At 41.1% G+C, this 14345-nt stretch overlaps 1 protein-coding gene across 1 annotated transcript in view; it reads left to right on the plus strand.

Annotated features, from left to right (window-relative positions):
- The window catches only part of FREM1 (FRAS1 related extracellular matrix 1), a 289664-nt gene that overhangs the window by 234057 nt on the left and 41262 nt on the right, over positions 1–14345 (plus strand). The window contains exons 30-31 of the mRNA XM_075316948.1: positions 6145–6294; positions 13646–13848. Of these exons, the coding sequence (XP_075173063.1) occupies positions 6145–6294; positions 13646–13848 (353 nt within the window). The remainder of the gene's footprint in view (positions 1–6144; positions 6295–13645; positions 13849–14345) is intronic.

Genomic DNA, 14345 nt, shown 5'->3' on the forward strand with positions numbered 1-14345 from the left:
AGATGGTTCCCACGGATGGCTGCTGTTGCTTTTCCCCGGTAGTTAACGGTGACTGTCTCTTACCCTGCACCTAGTACTTCTGTTGGTTCCAATGGGTTTCCACCGGTAACCCGCTCCCCGGCTTGGATATGGGCCGGAGGAGCCCCTCTTTGCCCGCAGGCGCTGGCCCTGAGAAACTGGTGCCTTGGCGGTGGCGGTGTCTCTCTCTGCTGGCTGGACTGTTGCCTTCAATCGGGACTTAGTTGTTTGGAAACCCGGAGGTCCCCTTCACTGACGGATTTGGCAAATTCACGGCGACTCCAAGCCTTGCCGGGGTCCAAAAGGCCCCTGCCAATGGTGCTGGCTTCTCCTTGTGTACCGGTCCGGTACCGCCGGGCCACCGCCCGTCCACGGTCCTTACGGCAACTCCGATAGGCCACTCCTGCAGACGGTCACCGCCGTCTGCTAACCTTGCTGTCTCTGTCCGGGGCACACACCCGGACGCTCTTCGTCAGTTGCTCTACTCCACTTCACTTTTTACTCCTTCCACTTTCACTTCCCTAGCTCAACTCTACCCTTTTCCCGCCTCCAGGACTGTGAACTCCTCGGTGGGCGGGACCAACCGCCTGGCCCACCCCCTGGTGTGAACATCAGCCCCTGGAGGAAGGCAACAAGGATTTTTGGGTCTAGCTTTGATGTGCCTAACCAGGGTGTAGGGTGTGGTGATGTCATTACCTGTGACCCCTGGCTTGTCCAGGGCGTCACATATATATATATATATATATATATATATATATATATATATATACACACACACACACACACAGTACAGGCCAAAAGTTTGGACACACCCTCTCATTCAAAGAGTTTTCTTTATTTTCATGACTCTGAAAATTGTAGATTCACATTGAAGGCATCAAAACTATGTGCAATTAAATACTTAACAAAAATGTTTGAAACAACTGAAAATATGTCTTATATTCTAGGTTCTTCAAAGTAGCCACCTTTTGCTTTGATTACTGCTTTGCACACTCTTGGCATTCTCTTGATGAGCTTCAAGAGGTAGTCACCGGAAATGTTAAGTATTTAATTCCACTCCAAGACTGTTGTAAGACCATTTCCGGCGACTACCTCTTGAAACTCATCAAGATAATGCCAAAAGTGTGCAAAGCAGTAATCAAAGCAAAAGGTGGTTACTTTGAAGAACCTAGAATATAAGACATATTTTCAGTTGTTTCATACTTTCTTGTTAAGTATTTCATTCCACATGTGTTAATTCATAGTTTTGATGCCTTCAATATGAATCTACAATTTTCAGAGTCATGAAAATAAAGAAAACTCTTTGAATGAGAGGGTGTGTCCAAACTTTTGGCCTGTACTGTGTGTGTGTGTGTGTATATATATACTCCTTTTTGTAGTGGTTTATAAATAATATGCTGACCCTCTCCATTTTTAATATTTAATAATCATATGGACACACATTTTTCCTAGCACAAAATACTACCTTGTACATATGTACAAGTGTACTTATATTATATTATATGTATATGCACTCATCACTCTGTCTTATAGAACATCTTTGCCTGCGATCTAACCTCCTGCTATCTCAGCTGGGTTATAATCGATTCGTGTGCTTGCGCAGTCTTTGATTTTCCACGATCTGACCTCTTTTTACCTTAGGAGGCTTATATTTGCTCTGTGCGCTTTGCGCAGCCTTTTGAGTTTTCACGGTTTAAACTTTCTTGACCCTGACATTTCTTATACTTGTCTTTAATCACGATGTTATCTTTCAAATGTATCACAACGTTACCGCACCAAATACTAATCATGTTGATATGTTCACACAATTTTTCTACATATGTATATATATTTTTTATATATACATATGGTACATTCACTGAATGGTCCCCAGTTCCTATAGTGATTAGTCCCTAATTAAATGGTTTTGGGTCACTGAACAACCATTCATTTTGATTCCCATTAATTTAAAAATATGAATATAGAGTAATAGTGTCATGACCAATCCCCTTGTATATTGGCATTAATCCACAGGTTCGCACCCTTCCAATCTCTTTTAGATCTTTTATCGAAATTATGCCCCTAGTCTATAATTTTAAATTAGATAAAGATAAAAATAAAAATAAAAATAATAATGATAAGAATGAAAATAAAAATAAGAACAAACAGCATAAAGATTTTTTAATAATTTTTTACTTTATTTTCATATCACTGCATCTCATATTATACTTTTTATAATACTAAATACTAATATACATTTTAATATTAATATTAATACTAATTATGCCGATATTTTGCATACATATATATATATATATATATATATATATATATATGTATATGGTGTATTCTGGTCTCCACTAAATTCAATGAGATGCACTTAGAGTAATGGTAGATTCCCTTGCATATTATCACTAATTCATAGGTTCGCACCCTTTCAATTTCTTTTAAATCCTTCATTCAAATCATGTTTTCAAGCCCATAATTTTAAACTAGATAAAAATAAACCACATAAAGATCATTTTAATTAACTTTTATTTTAGTTTTATTCAACTGGTATTTCATAATGTTATATGTGTTTTTATAATGTCTGATATATCAAAATGTGTTTTTTTCATTGTGTGTTCTCCACGTGTCTATGAGTCATGAGCTCAGTGGGTGATTGACGTCATAGCTGTCAACGTGGCAGTTTGTATCCTCTTTTTAAAGCATTGGACTGCAGACAGCTGCTTGATTTCTTTTTTTCCTGAGGAAGGAGACGGACCTTGTCTCGGAAACGCGTTGGAAATGCTGAAATAAAAAGAAATTTTAATCAATTCAACACCAGTGGTTTTTTAGCGCGGCTAAAACCCGTTTTTTTCCCTTTTCCTGTATTATTACATTGCCATGTACGGGGCCGCTGCTTAATACCACGCTGACACTCAAATGCGATTTAAGGGGTTGTGACTGGCACAACCGAAATAGGTGAGTGTTTTCTACTTTACATTAATCAGAGTTATATCGGGTAAGACCCTATCTGCGCCTTTCTCTCTCCCCCCACCTCTAGTACCCAAATGTTCTTCAGTGTGATCCAAACACCTCAAACTTCGATTTGTCTGTCCATAACACTTGTCTGTCCATAACACTGTCCTATGGCCAATGTCTGTGTTCTTTTGCCCATATTAATCTTTTCCGTTTATTAGCCAGTCTCAGATATGGCTTTTTCTTTGCCACTCTGACCTGTAGGCCAGCATCCCGGAGTCGCCTCTTTACTGTAGACATTGACACTGGCATTTTGTGGGTACTATTTAAAGAAGCTGCCAGTTGAGAACCTGTGAGGCGTCGATTTCTCAAACTAGAGACTCTAATGTACTTGTCTTGTTGCTCAGTTGTGCAGCGGGGTCTCCCACTTCTCTTTCTACTCTGGTTAGAGCCTGTTTGTGCTCTCCTCTGAAGGGAGTAGTACACACCATTGTAGGAAATCTTCAGTTTCTTGGCAATTTCTCACATGGAATATCCTTCATTTCTAAGAACATGAATAGACTGTCGAGTTTCACATGAAAGTTCTCTTTTTCTGGCCATTTTGAGAGTTTAATGGAACCAACAAATGTAATGCTCCAGATTTTCAACTAGCTCAAAGGAAGGTCAGTTTTGTAGCTTCTCTAATCAGCAAAACTGTTTTCACCTTTGCCAATATACTTGCACAAGGGTTTTCAATAGATTTCTAAACATCCATTAGCCTTCTAACACAGTTAGCAAACACAATGTACCATTAGAACACTGGAGTTGTGGTTGTTGGAAATGGGCCTCTACATACCGATGTAGATATTGCATTCAAAACCAGACGTTTGCAGCTAGAATAGTCATGTACCACATTAACAATGTATAGAGTGTATTTCTGTTTAACTTAATGTTAGCTTCATTGAAAAAAAAAGTGCTTTTCTTTCAAACATAAGGAAATATCTAAGTGACCCTAAAATTTGGAACTGTAGTGTGTGTATATACAGAATATATATATATATATATATATATATATATATATATACCGTATTTTTCGCAAAGGAAAAGAGATTTTTTTAATGTTAAATGGGGTCCGTCTTATAATGCCAGTGTCCATCTAAAAAATCATATAGGGTATATGTCTCTTATCCTATAATTAGCCCCCTTAATCCGGATATGGCCACCTTATATTGAATATAGCCCCCTTGTGCTGGCACATGTCCCCCTGTGATGCCACATGTCCCCCTATGCTGGCACAAGTCTCCTATAGCTGGCACAAGTCTCCTATAGCTGGCACAAGTCTCCTATAGCTGACACAAGTCTCCTATAGCTAGCACAGGTCTCCTATAGCTGGCACAAATCTCCTATAGCTGGCACAAGTCTCCAATAGCTGGCACAAGTCTCCAATAGCTGGCACAAGTCTCCTATAGCTGGCACAAGTCTCCTATAGCTGGCACAAGTCTCCTATAGTTGGCACAAATCTATAGCTGGCACAAATCTGCAATAGCTGGCACAAGTCTCCTATAGCTGGCACAGGTCTCCTATAGCTGGCACAGGTCTCCTATAGCTGGCACACATCCCATACAGCTGGCACAGGTCTCCTATTGTTGGCACACGTCTCCCTGTGTTTGATATGGCCCCCATGCTGCTGCCCATAGTAAAATAAACACTTTAGTTTACCTTCTCCAGCACTGTCCTCCCTCGTGTCTCCCTCCATGCTGCTGAGCTCCTGCACTTTCTGGTTCTCGGTGCCGGTCATGTGATCGGCACAGCAGAGTGACATGATCTCTGCGTGCCTGATCACAGCGACAGCAGTGAGATCGGGGAGACACCGGGAGACACGCTGGAGGAGGTAAGTAAAGCTTTTTTATTTTAGGATGGGCAGCAGCATGGGGGCCATATCTAACACGGGGGGGAGGGGGGAAATGTGCGATCAAAGGGGGGGTGCAGGCAGATATAATATGCGCCGCTCACCCAGCCCATCACCGCGGTGTGGTTTCAGCACTACGGTGATGGACAGCGGCAGTGTATATTATATGAGCGGGAGCAGGAGAACTCCCGCTGCCTATTCCAGCCTCTACCAGCCTCCACCAGCCCCCAGCAGCACCCAGCACCGCTCCAGAGTTGCCCCCACCTCCCCTGGACCCGTATATTCGGACTATAAGACGCACCCCCACTTTCCCCCAAAATTTGGGGGAACGAAAGTGCGTCTTATAAAGCGAAAAATACAGTGTATATATATATATATATATATATATATATATATATATATATATAAAACAACCATAAAGTTAAAGGGTTTTTTCAAGATAAGCTTCTGCTATCAGTTTCCCAGTGTATAATTAAGAAAATTTGCTTTAATCACTGACTGCTTTTTCTGCTGTTTCTTTACAAGTTATGGCACGTGACTGGTGCAGTCAATCATTGAATTTAGTTGTCTTGTGGTGACTACATTAGTGTCACCACTGAGCCTAGTAATTGGCTATATTACATCACGTATTATAATCATGATGTCACAACTGCAACCTGTCAACGAAGACGAGGGGCAGCAGAAGTTGGAGAGCGGTCAGCAGTGGTGGGTGCTGAAAGCTCATTTCATATTCTTATTCAGGGCAAGCTTTTGCTGTAAATGTTATGCACTGAGAAACCCTTTTAAATTAAATATTTCCAGCCTCTTGCCAATCTACTAGGTAGAGCTTACTACAAACACATTCATCATTGCATCCAATGGCTATTCACAAGATTTGGAGCTGTGTAACATAAAAATAATCTCCTTCACCCACGTTATAAAGACACACAATGGATAAACCAGCCCATAAGTCTTCATCTCCCAGACTGAATTGTAACTAGCAACAGCATGCAATCCTCACTATTATTTTTCAGTTCAGTCAATCAATGGCTGGACCCTGGCACTTTTCATATACCATTAAGTAACTTTATTATGCATTCAATAGCAAATAAAGGGTTAAATGGGACCCACCACGAGCTTCTGCAGGCGTTTTCTGTGACACGAGATAACAGCAGGAATGCAATCAGATTTTTGCAGGCACAATGGCATCCATCGTCTCTTCCCATCTAACTGCAGACACGCTAATTAATATATTTCTCTATCACCAGGTTGTTTGAAATAGTAATTAAAAGAGTAATTGAAATGTTTACTTGTTGTAGGAGTGTCAACCAAGACGTGGAATATAGCAATTACCCAGGATGGATTAGAAGAGGACGATGAGACCTTTGAAGTGATTCTAAATTCTCCCGTGAATGCAGTTCTTGGCACTAATACAAAAGCTGTAGTGAAAATTGTGGACCCCAGAGGAGGTATTCTTTTTGATCTCCATCTTAAAATCTGGAACAGTCTTTGCAAAAAGTCTTCCCCCTTTTGAGTAACAAAATGTCACCAGTAATGATAACTTTCATAACAAAGTAGGTGTTGCTTTTTAATTGTGACTACCATTATGCTATAGACATCTGTACAGTCTATTAGATAAAACAACTATGTTTATTTGTATGTAACTCCAGCATGTAGGGTTGTCAGGTAAAAGCCTCATTTGTGAAAGGTTTACTGAGCTAAATCGAAGGCGAATGCATATGAAATAGGTGCGTGGCACAATACAGAATGTCAGTACCAATGTGAAAATGCTAAAATAGGGAATAGAATTTTGTGTGATAACATTATCCTTAACAACTCGTTGACCACAAAACATTATTAAATTTCAGGGTTGTTAACATACAACTTGGCAAAGACATTTAAGTACATTCTTGAGAAGTCAGCAGTTCAACAAAGATCATTCAGCTGCAGGAGACTGGAGACAGCCTTTCACTATTGAGAAGGCAGAGACGTTTTATTACACAATGCTGAAATAGCACTGAATATACAGTTGAAGGAGCAACTGAGATGCTTGTTCCTCCCATCTTAACCATCTTGTGATTGCCAGGTGCTGTTAAGGCTCTACTGTGGACTAAGAAGGCAGAATTTGTATGTGGTATTTTAATAGGCCAATCTGCTACAGAGGAAAATTAAATCTAAAAATATTGCAGGGGCATTGCTAGGGTCTTAATAGATCAGAGGCCCAACCCCCAAATGATATGTCTCCCCATCTGCCCCAATACACTAAATATATGTGTGTGTGTGTGTGTGTGTGTGTGTGTATATATATATATATATATATATATATATACATATATATATATATATATATATATATATATGTGTATATGTGCCGCCCCCGTGACAGCCCGTCGGACCCGGATCCGCAGTGGATCAAGGGGTCTCCGGATCCGAGGCGGGGTCGCGCAGCTACCTCGGAAATAAAACGGGGGAAATGTGTTTTGGGTGGTGAATGGGATAATGTTCGTGACGCCACCCACAGTGTGTAGTAATGTGAGAGACCAACGCTGCTGTTGGGGAGCCCAGTGACGGTGTTGAAGCAGCAGGATGTTTAACCCCTCCGTGGGTAGTTGCCTGGTGTCCCGGGGCCCAGTGATGGGATGGAGTGGGGAACCCATTGGGGGTGAAGGGATATCGGGTACTCACATAGTCCACAGTCCAAAGTCACTGACGCTGACACCAGGTAAACCAAACCCTTGAATGCTCTGTTTCTCTTGTTTGAGCATACTGGGTCCGTGCCCCTTTGGTGTTGCTGGTTGTTGGTCTGAAGCCTTGTCCCGTGGCACTGTGTGTAACTTGGTGGATCCCTTTCGCCTAAGACTACTCGGGTCCCGCTCACCTGCATGGCTAGCAAGGTGAGCCTGCTCTCAGGGTTCACGCTTGGGATTTTCTGGACGATTTTGGGAAGTCCTATCTCCCTCGTTGCGCTAGTACCCCGATTCTGGAGCGGGTGGGGAACGGTTCCTGAAGACTCCATTCCCATTGGGTGAATTACTGGGCTGCGTGCAGTTACTTCCCAGCCTAGGGTCCGCGTACCCCGTCGTGCCCTGGCCCCAGCCTGGTTGTAGCACAAGGCAGCCGGCCTGCTCTCTGTAGCAGCACCGTACCCCCTGTCACTACTCCCTACGACCGGGGTTCCAGCTCCTTCTGGCCAGGCCAACATCTGGCACCTGGGACGGGTACAGGAGCCCAGCTCCACAGCGTGACCTGCACTGTCACTGCTGTCTCACTGCTCAACTCTACTCAACTACTAACATCTCTGCCCTCCCTCTTCCATCCCCCCATCTGGGTGGCCCTATTCCCCTCAGGCTGCCCAATGGGTGGTTGGTGGGTGTGGTGCAGAGAGTTCCTCAGGATTTATGTACACCTGTTGGTAGCAACACCAAATTGACAGAACCCATAACCAAGGAGGAGCGGGTACCATGCAGAAGGGCAGATTGCACGGCACCTTTGTGATGACCTGATAGGCCAGGGTGTATAAATATATATATTTCACAGGATCACATAGACCTGTTGCTGTTATGTAAATGATGAAACAATGAGAACTAAATTTTCAATACATCTCAAATTATTCAGTATCTAATATGAGAACCATGTACAGAAATACACGTACTTACACGCCTTGGCATGCGATCGGTGTGGCTCTTAATGGTTGTCAGAGGAATCTTCTGCCACACTGAATGCAGTTTGGCACATAGATCATCAATATATACTGCAGGCAGTGTTTTGGTCTCTCCAGAGAGACTACAAGCTATGGTAGCACATTTTGGCCAAGCAGGCTGTTCATCGTGTTGGAAAATAGCATCTAAGACTCTTAGGAAAAAATGGCTATTCCACTGGTTCCACCACAAAATTAATGTAATGCTAAGTTATTACTGTACCTGTAATGAAGACTAGAGAGGTCTGGCTATTGTACATTATGCCGTCACACATCATAATCCAAGAGTAAGTCCAAGAGTAAGTCCATTGTGAGATGCCCTCGTGAAGGCTGCTTGATGGCTTGTGGAACAATCTATTGCTATCATTGTGTCCAAGATTAAATTTAGACTCATCACTGAAGAGGCTAAATCTCCATTCCAGTCTCCATTGCTCCATTTCAGCCTCTGGTGTTTACCAGGAGACCACATGGGCGAAGCAGTAAAGAGACCCTCACAAGCACACATCACTAATACTCCTTGTATTGTGGTGTGTTGTGGATTAATATATGTTAGCAGGAAACAGTGGTACGGCTATTTCTCCAAAGTCACCCAGGAACCACTCTACAACACAACAATGATAGGCTACATGTTGCTCATTCTAGTGTGAGCAGCCTGAATAGTCTAAATGTGCTAACATGGCCTACAGCATCTCCAATCTTGTCTTCCATCGAGCAGATCTGGCACATCATTGGTCAGTAATTGCAAAGGCACATAATTTGGCAGCTGCTTAGAAATGGTGAGAGCAGAGCTCAATGTAGCAACTAGATACTGGTGGTCAAGTATAAGGACAAGAGGGATGTCCATTTCTTGACCAAAATACATGGTAATGGCAGCACTGTACGAGGTACCTCTACACAAGTCCACAAACCAAACTGTGTCCTGGGATATAATAAGAACATATGAGTTGATCTGCTGATCAAGTCAAGTCCTTCAGCCCTGCAGTGCCATGCGGGAATCTAAGGTGAGGTACAAGGTGTTGGCCATGCACATCGTACAGATGGCAATATAGAATGCTTACATGCTATCATGCTGTGCAGGCCAGACCAGCACCTTCTTTCAGTTTCAAGAGCTAGTGATCAAGGCCCTAATATTTGGAAGTCAGGAAGTAAAGGGCCTCTCTGGAATAGGAGGTGCCTATATAGTACCATGGCCACATTTTTCTGGTGAGGTCCACCAGTCTGGAAAGAAAGAAAAGTTGCAAAAACAGTGCAAAGTGTGTTACACAAAGGGGATAAAAAAGGACACAATTTTTCAGTGACATCTGCCCCAACAAACCTGGCCTGTGTATAAAAGAATGTTTAAAGTCTACCACTAATCCATGGACTACTAAATCTCTTTCTAACTTTTTGCACAACTTGATGTACTATACACAAGTCACAATTGCCCACTTGAAGTATTCTACACAACTCACATATGCCAACCCTAGGTACTCTACACAACTCACATATGGCAACCTAATGTACGCTACACAACTCACATGCCAACCTGATATACTCTATACAACTCACATGACAGCCTGATGTGTTCTACACAACTCACAAATGTTAAGCTGATGCACTCTACATAACTCTCATATGGGAACCTGATGTACTCTACCCAACTCACGTGACAACCTGATGTACTCTACAAAATTCAAATATGTGAACCTGATGCATTCTACACAACTCATATATGCCAACGTGATGTACTCTAAACAACTCACATATGGCAATCAAATGTACTCTATACAAACAACTCACATATGGCAACTTGATGTACTATACACAACTCTCATATGGTAACCTGATATACTGTACACAACTCTCATATGCCAACCTGAAGTACTCTACACAACTCGCATATGCCAACCTGATGTACGCTACACAACTTACATATGCTATTAAATTATAAAATTCACACACCAGAAAAACACTAGATCAATTCCAATATAGGGTAATTTCGTGAGGGGTTTCTACTGTTTTGGCACCTCAAGGGCTCTACAAATGTGACATGGTGCACGCCAACAATTCCATCAAAGCCTGTGCTTTAAAACATCATTTCTTTCTCTTGGAGCTTGGCAGTGTGCCCAAACAGTAGTTTTCTACCACATATGGGTTACCTGCTTACTCAGGAGAAATTGCATAACAGATTTTGGGGTCCATATTCTCCTGTTACCCTTGTGAAAATAAAAATTGGGGGCTAAAGCAACATTTTTTGGGAAAAATGTGATTGTTCATTTTCATGGTTACAGGTTATAAAATTCTCTGAAGCACTTGAGGTTTCAAGATGCTCACGACACATCTACTTTAATTCCTTGACAGGTCTAGTTTAAAAAATGGTGTCACTTGTGGGGGTTTCCACTTTTACGCACATCGGGGCTTTGAAAACACAACATGGCATATTGATTCCATCTGACTTTGCATTCCAGAAGACACATGGCGCTCCTTCCATGCCCTGCTGTGCACCTAAATAGTAGTTTACCACCACATATGGGGTATCGGCATACTCAGGAGAAGTTGGACAACAAATTATATGGTGTAAAATAAACAAATGATAATTATCAATTCTATTGTGCTACCGAATATATTGTGATGGTAATCACACAAAACCGAAGTCTAAAAATGGTAAAGCACAATAAGGTGAACCATAACATGGACAATAAAATTGTTCCACATATTTAGGACTCTACAGCTTCAGGCATCCCTGAACCTATAAACTGAAATAATATGATATGTGATATGTGTCATACTTGAGAAAGGTGCTAGGTGGATATCTCAGATGGGGGGGTGAAAGGGATGTAGATGCCACAGGCATGGCTGAGATGAAGCCCCTGAATTGTATATGGTAATACAATGCAAGTATTAAATCAGGTCTCTACTATAAGGGCAGAGACAACAGAAACCCAGTGGGCAATCATACAATATTATACAGTGGTGGTAGTGTAAAAACTGTGCCACTTGCCTTGAGGTAGATGCTGGTCAGTGCTTGTCTCATGTGGCTGTACCTCTCCCGGTTTGGAGAGAGTGAGCGGCGATGGTGAGCACTAGTATCCACGAGCCGCAGCCGCGTCTATGGATATCTAGCATGCTCAAAGGAAAGAGCGTGTGATGTCAAGACTGTAGGAGCAAAAACCGAGTGTGTATATATTATATAATATATATATATATATATATATATATATATATATATATATATATATATATATATATATATATATATATAAATACAGTACAGACCAAAGGTTTGGACACACCTTCTCATCTCTAGAACAACTATTAAGAGAAGACTTTGTGCAGCAGGCCTTCATGGTAAAATAGCTGCTAGGAAACCACTGCTAAGGACAGGCAACAAGCAGAAGAGACTTGTTTGGGCTAAAGAACACAAGGAATGGACATTAGACCAGTGGAAATCTGTGCTTTGGTCTGATGAGTCCAAATTTGAGATCTTTGGATCCAACCACCATGTCTTTGTAGAAAAGGTGAACGGATGGACTCTACATGCCTGGTTCCGACCATGAAGCATGGAGGAGGTGGTGTGATGGTGTGGGGTAGCTTTGCTGGTGACACTGTTGGGGATTTATTCAAAATTGAAGTCATACAAAACCAGCATGCCTACCACAGCATCTTGCAGCAGAGTGCTATTCCATCCGGTTTGCGTTTAGTTGGACAATCATTTATTTTTCAACAGGACAATGATCCCAAACACACCTCCAGGCTGTGTAAGGGCTATTTGACTAAGAAGGAGAATGATGGGGTGCTATGCCAGATAACCTAGTCTCCACAAGCACCAGATTTGAACCCAATCGAGATGGTTTGGGGTGAGTTGGACCGCAGAGTGAAGGCAAAAGGGTCAACAAGTGCTAAGAATCTCTGGGAACTCCTTCTAGACTGTTGGAAAACCATTTCCGGTTACTACCTCTTGAAGCTCATCAAGAGAATGCCAAGAGTGTGCAAAGTAGTAATTAAAGCAAAAGTTGTCTACTTTAAAGAACCTAGAATATAAGACATATTTTCAGTTGTTTCACATTTTTTCAAGTATTTCATTCCACATGTTTTAATTCATAGTTTTGACGCCTTCAATGTGAATCTACAATTTTTAGAGTCATGAAAATAAAGAAAACTCTTTGAATGAGAAGTTGTGTCCAAACTTTTGGTCTGTACTGTATATATATAGCTACAGTGCCATCTTGGTTATGTTGCGCACAATGGACAAAAGAACATCAAGATCTCTGGAGATGGACTTGTAACCTTGAGGTTGTTGATATTTTTCAACAATTCTGGTTCTGAAGTCATCAGACAGTTCTCTTCTCCTCTTTCTGTTCTCGATGCTTAGTGTGGCTCAGACAGGCAAGCAATATAAAGATTGTCAACTTCTTCCCTTTTTATCTGGATTCAAGTGTGATTTTCATATTGACCACACCTGTTACTTGCCAAAGAGGAGTTTGAACAACGATCACATGCTTGAAACAAAGTTGTTAATCCACAATTTTGGATCTGTTACAACAATTTTGTCTGGACCATTTTGGGGGTTTTGTGTGAAATTATTTCCAATTTGCCTTTATGGTTTTCTGCTTTTTTTCTTTCAGTTTGCAAAAGAGTGGTCCAATATTCCAGTTGAGAGGTGTAAAAAGCTTGTTAATGGTTATATGACGCAATTGATCGCAGTTATTTATTCCAAACGGTGTGCAACTAAATATTAAGTTGAGCGTGTCAACATTTTTGTCTGGTCAATTTAGGAGTTTTGTATGAAATTATGTCCAATTTGCCCTTTTGTCTTTGTTTTTTTTGTGTTGTTCCAATAAACACAAAGGAAATAAACACGTGTATCACAAAACATGTGTAATTGCAATAATTTTCGGGGGAGAAATATTTCATTTTCTCAAAATATTTCAAAAGGTGCCAACACTTTTCGCCATGACTGTAATATGGATGACTTAGGAGTAACATTAATTATCAAATTTCTGTAACTAAAACATATTTATACATAGCGGCATGTTTCTGAATTTTTTTATATACATTTTAATAACTGTTTGATAATATAATATGACACATATTAGGTCCAATTTATGCTGAATTAAATTATTTTTATTGTATTTTTATAATAGGAAATTGTTATTTAGGAAAAGTGACGAATACCGTGAAAGACTGCACTAAGTCAGTACGTCTGCAATGTAGTCATGGCCTAGAAGACTCTCCGCCTCACAATTTTAACGGGTCCGGAGAAGGCATTAGACGAGATGTGCCAGAAGAATTTAATTCTACACAGACTGGAAAGAAAATACTCAGGCTTATAGAAAATGGAAAATCAGTAAGTGATATCTGAGCTGTGGTAGTTGCATATTATCTTATTTTTTGCTAATTGAACATTATTAAAACCAGCAGTTAAAAAGAAATATACTTTGTATACCTTAAATGCTGATGAAATAAAATCTGTCTAAAAGACTATCTTTAGACATGTTTCTGGACATGTAAGCGCTGCGACCGCTCAATTCAGCCTGTGGCTAGATGTTGCTTGCCTATTGGCTCATTGTCAATATTTTCTCCAATCATTAAAGGGGTTGTCCAAGACAACAAAAATCAGCAGAGGTCACTGTCCTGATGCCACATTTTCATCTGCATCTAATCAGCAGTCTCAGAAGTATACGGCCTGAGACTGCTGAAGTCAGTGAGTGGAATCACATGAGATATTTGGGCTGTAATGTCGACAGCAATTGTAAATACAAGCATTGAGGAAGAAGAGCTGGAGTTGTTAGGAAGTAGAAGGATAACAAAATATCAGTGTCACGATTCCTCTCCTCTGTGTTC

This window comes from Anomaloglossus baeobatrachus, chromosome 1 (genome assembly GCF_048569485.1).
Source record: "Anomaloglossus baeobatrachus isolate aAnoBae1 chromosome 1, aAnoBae1.hap1, whole genome shotgun sequence".
Lineage (NCBI taxonomy): Eukaryota > Metazoa > Chordata > Amphibia > Anura > Aromobatidae > Anomaloglossus > Anomaloglossus baeobatrachus.